Source organism: Akebia trifoliata, unplaced genomic scaffold (assembly GCF_017979445.1).
Source record: "Akebia trifoliata isolate Shusen 1 unplaced genomic scaffold, ASM1797944v1 Contig01045, whole genome shotgun sequence".
Taxonomy (NCBI): Eukaryota; Viridiplantae; Streptophyta; class Magnoliopsida; order Ranunculales; family Lardizabalaceae; genus Akebia; species Akebia trifoliata.
In genome coordinates this window covers 7,272-16,202 of record NW_028237441.1, presented here as the reverse complement: position 1 = coordinate 16,202, position 8,931 = coordinate 7,272, and the positions used below count along the sequence as shown (strand labels likewise).

Sequence of the window (8,931 nt, the reverse complement as noted above, 5' to 3'; positions counted from 1 at the left end):
TTTGAGTTTCCAGTTATAATGTTAAATATGCTGCAGTCAGGTGACTAAGGTTTTAATGCGAAAAAAATACAGCAAATATTTGCAGAGAAGTAGCAATAAAAATTCGCCATTCATAAACTCCAGGGTTCATCAAAGCAGAGAGAAATGGCGAATGGAGAAGAAATAATTAACAAACAGATCGTTCTACGAGATTATGTTGATGGTTTTCCTAAGGAGACTGACATGGAATTGAGAACCAAAACTATAAATCTAAAGGTTCCAGAGGGATCGAAGGCAATTCTAGTGAAGAATCTCTACTTATCTTGCGATCCTTACATGAGATCTCGAATGAGGGCACCAAACTCTCTCAGCTACGTTCCTTCATTCACGCCTGGTTCTGTAAGATTAATTATTCTCTCTTTGTGTTCTGGTTTTGATTTCTGTTGATTTGCTCCAAGTACGGTTTATATTACGATTTTATAATTTGTATTCTTTCCTTCTTCTCAAAGATATCTTCAATCTCTCCATAAATTTTAGCTTATTTTCAGCTTAAAGAGTCACTTATAAATGAATTGTTGAGTGTAATTGATTCTTGTCATCATCTATTCTTCTAGTTGTCATCAAATTAACATTTATTATTTTTTTATGCTTTTTGAAATAAGAATGATTCATAATTAGAGTTTGATTAATATGACACTTAAATTTGATAAAGTAGTGATTTTTACGTGTAATACTTTTACTGATGTCGGTGGTATCTTTTAGTTCTATTTTAATAATCTTATTTTTTTTAATATATATATATATGGGTCCCGTTCAGCAACAAACATTTTGGCAAAACATTTTTCAAAACATGGGTTAGAGGTTTTGGAATGGGCTGATTTTTGGTGAGGATGATCTCCAGTTTACAAGTTGAAAAATCGTGGACCGTCCATTTTTTGTAAACCATTTTTGATGGGGTTAGAAGTTTTGGAATGGGCTGATTTTTGGTAATGATGATCTTCTCACCGTAGAGATCATCATCACCAAAAATCAGCCCATTCCAAAACCTCTAACCCATGTTTTGAAAAATGTTTTGCCAAACTGTTTGTCAAAATGTTTGTTGATGAACATTTCCCTATATATATATATATATAATATATATATATATATAGGATCAGTATACACATAAAGCTACTCATAAAATTACAATGGATTTTGTCTTATATGAGTAAAAAGGTTCAGAATGGGCTGATTTTTTGTGAGGATGATCTCTATGGTGAGGAGATCACCATTGTCAAAAATCAGCCCATTCTGAAACTATTAGCCCTATGTTAGTAAGTTGAAGAATTTTGAACCGTCCATTTTTAGTAAATCACATTTGATGGGGTCAGAAGTTTTGGAATGGGCTGATTTTTTACAAGGGTGATCCCCTCACCATAGAGATCATCCTCACAAAAAATCAGCCCATTCCAAATTTTTTGCCCATATAAGACAAAAACGTTGTAGCTTTATGAGTAGCTTTACGTGTCTACGGATCCTAACCCATATATATATATATTTATAAGGGCGGTTCAAGGGACATATGTAAAAACAATGGTTTTTCAAAATATGAGTTAGAGGTTTTGGATTGAGCTGATTTTTTGCGAGGATGGTCACTATGATGATAAGATCATCCTCACAAAAAATCAGTTCAATTTATAACTTCTAAATCCATCAAAAGTGATTTACAAATTATTGATAAAAATTTGTAAAAAATCGACGATTCACATTTTAAATCACTTTTAATGGGGTTAGAAGTTTCAGATTGGACTGATTTTTTTCGGATGATCTTCCCATCATAAAGATCATCCTCACAAAAAATCAGCTCAATCCGAAACTTCTAACCCATATTGTGAAAATTTATTAATGTTACATTGTTTTCTCATGTCCCTTGATCCTGAACATTTCCCATATATATATATATATGGGGGGCGTTCAATGGCCAACTTTTTGGCAAAACATTTTTCAAAACATGAGTTAGAGGTTTTGGAATGGGCTGATTTTTGGTGAGGATGATCTCTACGGTGAGGAGATTATCCTCACCAAAAATCAGCTCATTCCAAAACTTCTAACCCATGTTTACAAGCTGAAAAATCGTGGACCGTCCATTTTTTGTAAACTGTTTTTGATGGGGTTAGAAGTTTTGGAATGAGCTGATTTTTGGTGAGGATGATCTCCTCACCGTAGAGATCATCCTCACCAAAAATCAGCCCATTCCAAAACCTCTAACCTATGTTTTGAAAAATGTTTTGCCAAAAAGTTTGTTAAAAAGTTTGCCCTTGAACGCTACCCTATATTATATATATATATATATATATATATATATATATATTTTTTTTTTCTACCTTGAATTGAATTCAGATCTTTATATATTATGTTACTGTACAACTCAGTTTTTTAATTTTAATACCCTACAAACACGGGCGGATTTTTTCATCTGCCGCTAATATTTGTCTCAATAGCTTGTTAAGCTAAAGACTTCAAAAATTCTTGTGGGGACAAGTGCCCCCACCGCTCCCAAATATAAATCCACCCCTGCCTACAAACTGAAATCTTTCTAGAGTGGAAAACAGCGAGCTGAATTCAAACTAAGTGAATCAAAAAACCAGGTAAAATAAGTTTGGAGAGTAGAGGAGACGGATCTATCATTAGACTGGATTGGGACCCAATTTCATAAATCGGTTACTATTTGACCATGCCATCCAATACTCTGTAATTACTCTTTCCCAAGAATGTGTGCACACGTGCTTACTTAGGACCAAATTGCATTCCGACGCTCAAGTCAGGACACACACATCAAATGAAAAAAAGCTAAAAAAACATTTATTGAATCAAGTCTCACAAGTATTCCAAACTTATTTTTTTGACTTACTTTTTATTTACTCTGTTGGTGTCATGGCATGTTTCTTCCTTAGATCACCTGCACCATGGACCTTTCAGCACATGGTCATTTGTGGAATTGTGGTAAAAAAACCATTTTTAACCGTTACGGATGTTAGTCTGAAAAGATTTAAACTTTACCCATAACATTCTACAATTTAATTAGAATGAAGAAATCAAATATAATATGCATATAATTCCCAAACTTCCTATCTATGGTCATTAGTCAATACCAACATGAATGGGCCCATTTAATGGTTTTGAGGGGTATTTAGGTTAGTTTCTGTACTCGACAACTCTAGTTTGGATGTCGAAATTATCCAAGAACTGGAAAATTTATTGATTCTCATTCGGAATTTGATCAAGTTAACTGGTTTATTCAGTTTGTGACACCCGTGAATATTTGAACAGAGTACTCAAGGGCTTTCAAAGAACATTTAACATTGATTACAATTACACATAATCTAGGAGTGACGAGATGATATTATCAAAACCCAATATTTCTCAAACAAAAGGTCCCTTAAAAAAATATAAATTGGTGTATGGGGATGAACATTTTCTTTTTGTTGGTACATGTAAGGTCAGCATGATTGGAGGTTACTGGTTTATTTCAACAAATAAGAGTGCTTGTTTTCTTTTAATGATTTCAAGCATGTTTGGATAATTGATGTACTGGCTAAATGTAATTCCTGTGTCCAAATTTTAGTCAAACTGTAAAATTCAGTGGGTTGAGTCAACTCAACCAAGACCTAGTTTGAGTTAACTAGCTAACTTGGTATGTAGTTCCCAAGAAAATTTGTCTAATACTAAAAGGACGAGTCATCATAAAATGACGTGCTAAAACATATGCGACTGATTGACGTGGCAAGTGCACAGAACCATAGAAAAAGATCTATGGTTCTGTGCACTTGCCACGTCAGCTGCATACAGACCGTGTACGTTTTAGCACTTCTCATTAGTCTAAAAGGATTTCAAAAGATTACTGTTAAAAGTTAAAACAAACTCACAAACACTGAATTAGTGTAATCTACACATTTTGAAAACTAGATAAAAAACAACTTTGAACATGTGAGTTGATTTTCTACTTTTGGATCTTGTTCAGAGTCTTAGGATTACATTTGTGACTTTTCTTTAAAAATGTGCAGCCAATAATAGGACACGGTGTAGCTAAAGTCATGGATTCTGGACATCCAGAGTTCAAGAAGGGTGATTTGGTGTGGGGGGTGACTGGGTGGGAAGATTACAGCCTCATAACGGTGACAGAGACCCTGATTAAAATAAAGTACACGGACGTACCTCTCTCCTACTATACAGGAATTCTTGGTAAGCCTTTTCTATTCAATTCATGAACATTACGTGTTACGGATATTAAAATATATAAACAAATAATGTTGTATGAAGGCGAATATTCTCTATGTACAAAATAACCTTTTTATTTGAGGAGGAACAATTAAGGTATGGGATACAACTTCTTGTTTTCCTAAGACATTTCTCATATTTGCAGTCTTTAATTATGTCAAGTGTCATCTAACTTCAAGCAGTGGCATATATCATTCCTAGTCTTATCATATTAAGGTAGAATTGGATCTTGAATGTTGGACAGTGAACCCATGAATTGAGAAAAGAGAATTCGATCATAGTTTTGGATCCAATTAATTGAAGATAAATGTGTTTTAGATTTCATTCAAGTTTTATTTAAACAGAAGCAGCAGCATTACGTCTATCAGTTTCAATTACATCAAACATAAAACTTGGAGGTATGTTCTTCCAAAAACCTTAGGAGTTATGGGGATGGAAATGTATGCTAGTTGAATTTAGTTTAAGAATTCCTTCGTGATGGTCTTATTTATGCGACCATGAGATGTGGAGTTGGAATTTTATTCAGTTTTTCATATTATTCAGAATCAGGGTTGCCTTGGACATTTTTCACGTGCACCATTATTTGATGAATGTTCATTTTTTAATTTGATTACATCAAATTTTTTCTTAAACCAAAGGCACAATACAGTAGATTTTTTATTTTTTATTTTTTATTATTATTTTTTGGGTAGGATTTCCACTCCATAGGATCTTATCTTGTTGCTGATGTGCGAAGCATTTCTTTTTCATTATTATGTCAAATTGTTTCACAATACTCTTTTATCTCTATGAAATTACATACTTTCAAAGACATGCCAGTCCTAATTACATGGTGGTTCATGTAATGGTCCAATTATGAGGTCACCCATCAATTGGGCATTCCAGATTAATTACATGTTCCATCAATTGTGCTACTGATGAATTGCAGAACCTACAGTGTGACCCTTAATGATAGATTCTCTATTATTGATTGCTTTTGTTTCAAATGAAACACGTGACATTTGTATACAATTTCTTGTTCATAAATTCAAGGCCCCCACAAGCAGGTGGGATACGGTGTCCATTTGTTCTGACGTTCTTCTGTATCAAAGATCAGGCAGTTTGGATCTTTCATATGTTCTCAAAACATCTATTTATGACATAAAAAACCCCTAAAATCAAACTTAAGACCCAAATAACAAATCTAACCACCCAGTTTATAAAACAAAATATTTTCCTAATAATAAGTGAAATATCTTAATTTCGTAGAGGTGACCCATTAAGTGGACATGGTTAAAGAACATGGCTATTATAATATGAAATTCATCTTTATATGGGTTCCCTTGTTAGATTTGTAATGCTTCAATAACTATGGTACATGGATGTTTTATAGGTATGCCTGGATTGACTGCTTATGCTGGTTTTTATGAATTTTGCTCTCCTAAGAAAGGAGAATATGTGTTCGTGTCAGCGGCCTCTGGTGCAGTTGGCCAACTTGTTGGACAGTTTGCCAAGTTGATGGGTTGCTATGTGGTTGGAAGTGCCGGATCCAATGAAAAGGTTAATCTCCCACTCAGTTCTTATATGTAGAGTGTGGGATCCACCATTTGGTGGCTTCCATCTAGGAAATGAGGAGAATTTGACTCCATTTGACACAAATCGATTTATGGATTGGAAGCTGCGACCTTTCAAAAAAAATCTGAGGAAAAAAGAGCAAAACTTCTATTAAAAAAAAATATGCCAAACCAGTTTTTAGAAAAATAAATGTGGGAGCAGTCCATAAAATAGCAACTCTATATTGGGATTTTAAATCAATTGAAATATCAACTTGATAATAATAATAATACAAATATTTTTGAAATGTTTTCTCAAAAAAAATCCTCCCCTGAAATGTTAGATTTGTAAGTTTATTGCAGTAAAAATGCTCAACTCAAATAGGGAATACCATATGTTTTTTTCTCTTCTCCTAAATAGACTTCAAGAAATAAAGCACAATTTTTTTACCCATCAAATTATGGAAAGATGCTTTACATTGTAGCATAGATATCAATATATTATATTCAATATTAATACAATTCTAGCAAAAAAAAGTTGAAAATGAAAATAAAAGATTGAAATGGTAGATACACAAGTTCATTTCAGCAAACCAGTTTTGCCAGTCCAAGAATCTAATCTAACACATCAAAGATCATCCATGTTAGACAGACTGCCAGTAATCATGAAGGTGATCTCTTATGGCCTTCCTCTTTCTGTTTTCTTCTGTGAAAATTAAGGTTGATCTACTGAAGAACAAGTTTGGTTTTGATGGGGCTTTCAACTATAAAGAAGAGCATGACTTGGATGCTGCTTTGAAAAGGTCAGTGTCTATACTTGAGTGAGAAAATTGAATCTCAATTATACCATTAATCTTATCTGAAGATGACCATATTTTGCTTTTGAAATTGATGGTTGTATCATCCTTGCAATAATAACTAGTTAACTTACAGTTCAAAAAATTCCCATATCCTTTTACTTGCAAATTTGTGACTGAGTTTACTCATTTTCCTTAATTATATTGCTGAAATACTAGTATCTGGTCGAGTACAAATTTATCACCCTATTTATACCAGACCATTCTCCCAACCATGAAAATTTTCGATAACCCCACCCCATTGTTCTTAAAATGAATATGCCCCATCATTGTTTTAGTTGAGAAACCATGTTCTTGTTTTGGTTGACATTGTTGGAAACTGGGTATTGATTTCTATGAAAAGAGGGAGATGAAGTTTGAGAAAATTTCTGATTTCGGAATTGAATGCAATAGAAAAATACTTAACCTATAAGTAATGGTTGAGACATGCACAAAGCACCTCTTCATCCTGTATTGTTTCAGAACAGACACAAAATTTAGAAGAAAAGACACCACCACCAACGTTAAAAGGTGGGATTGAGTTTTTACCTTAAGGTCAATACCTAATGAATATTAAAAGGTTTTCAAATTCAATTCTCTAAAATTCCAACAGACATATTGCATTGCAACTTTGAGGCCATGAGCCCTCAACCATTAAAAGATAGAAAAGAAAAAAATTAAAGAATTTTCATGTTTGTCCCATCTGTCAGGTATTTTCCGGAAGGCATTGATATATACTTCGAGAACGTGGGAGGTAAGATGCTCGATGCAGTCCTCCTCAACATGAGAATCAAGGGTCGCATTGCTGTGTGTGGGATGATTTCCCAATACAACCTTGACCAGCCTGAAGGGGTACATAACTTGTTCTGCCTCATCTCAAAGCGCATCCGTATGGAAGGATTCATGGTCTTCGATTACTATCATCTCTACCCCAAATTTCTTGAGTTTGTAGTGCAGTACATCAAGGAAGAGAAGATAACATACGTGGAGGATACGGCAGAAGGCCTTGAAAGTGGACCCGCGGCTCTCATTGGACTATACACAGGTCGCAACATTGGGAAACAGGTCGTTGTAGTTGCTCGTGAATGATTTTCTTTTACATAACTACTGCTCCTCTTAGACGTATCTCCAAATTATGGGTTCCCAAGAAAAATCCCTCTTAATTTTTTAATTCCTCGAACATAAAAATTGAACTCTTAAGAATATTTTGTTTTTCCTCTATGGTTGCCTCATCCATGGGTTGAAACTGAAAAAATCATCCAATATGTGGAGTGTCTAATTTCAAAGGCTATGCCCAGACATACGTGGCTTCACGTAAGCCTACTTTATAATGTGCCACCTTTCCTACTTTTAGTGTTCTTGGTGCATTAGCCTATGTCGTATTACTTGTGAAGTGTTACGTGTTTGCCCTTCCCATTTTGAAAGATAACTGACTTGAAGCTTGTCTCTTTCGGGAGCAAATACAACCCAACACCGTTTTGACAGGTGGTGCAGATGACATAACTAACAAGAGAACTTTTCTCTCTCCTGTCTACAGTGAATTTTTTTGTTGTTTTTTTTAAATTTAGATCACCTTGTCTTGAGACATTAAAAACATGAGCCAATTATTCCAATACCAGTGTTGCAGAGGATGAAGTTATATGAATTTTAAAAATATATATATATTTTTCACTGTTGAATTTTAATTTTAATTTCAAACTTGAGTGCTCCATAACTGTTCATTTTTAACACTTTAGTTAAATTTGAAAAACTTTGCATTTTTTTTTTTACCATGAGTTTTTTCATGAAATATAGAAAGATGTGATGTTCGATTGTCAATATGATAATCCATGTGGATCTCACAATACTTTTTAAGATTTGAAAGTTAAAAATTAAGATTTTGGGGGTAAGGGAGAGAAAATTTCTCTTATTATTTGCATCATCAACGCCACATATCAAATCGGTGTTGGACTGTGGGCAAATAATCACTCAATCCTCTATAGCCTGATTTTTCTATAGCTCTTTGTAGTTCTGTTTTCAATAGGTGAGGGTGTGCCACATGATCAAGACGGTTACATCTAGTCGATTAAATTTAAGTGTTCCGTGATTGTCAATTTTCAAATAGAAAAAAAAAAATGTTTTTTTGAATTTTTTTTTCTCAAATTTGATAAAAATATGACCAAAAAGGACAGAGTTGTTATTTACTGTACAACAAGAGCACCAGGAAAAATGGGTTACAGGGGATCCATTCCCGTCTCTTTCTTACGTCTAATTATTTATATAGTTATATAATAATTCTTATGTATATACATACTAGGGTAAATTATGTATTTTTAAATTTGACTAAT

At 33.8% G+C, this 8,931-nt stretch overlaps 1 protein-coding gene across 1 annotated transcript; it reads left to right on the top strand.

The window, feature by feature from the left end:
- LOC147380730 (2-alkenal reductase (NADP(+)-dependent)-like) lies at positions 1-7,823 on the top strand. The gene is made up of 5 exons (XM_086431329.1): positions 1-378; positions 4,023-4,200; positions 5,609-5,775; positions 6,489-6,571; positions 7,315-7,823. Exons 1-5 carry the CDS (start codon positions 145-147, stop codon positions 7,691-7,693), a joined length of 1,041 nt encoding a protein of 346 aa, XP_086287455.1. The 5' UTR covers positions 1-144; the 3' UTR covers positions 7,694-7,823.
- Positions 7,824-8,931: the final 1,108 nt, after the last annotated feature.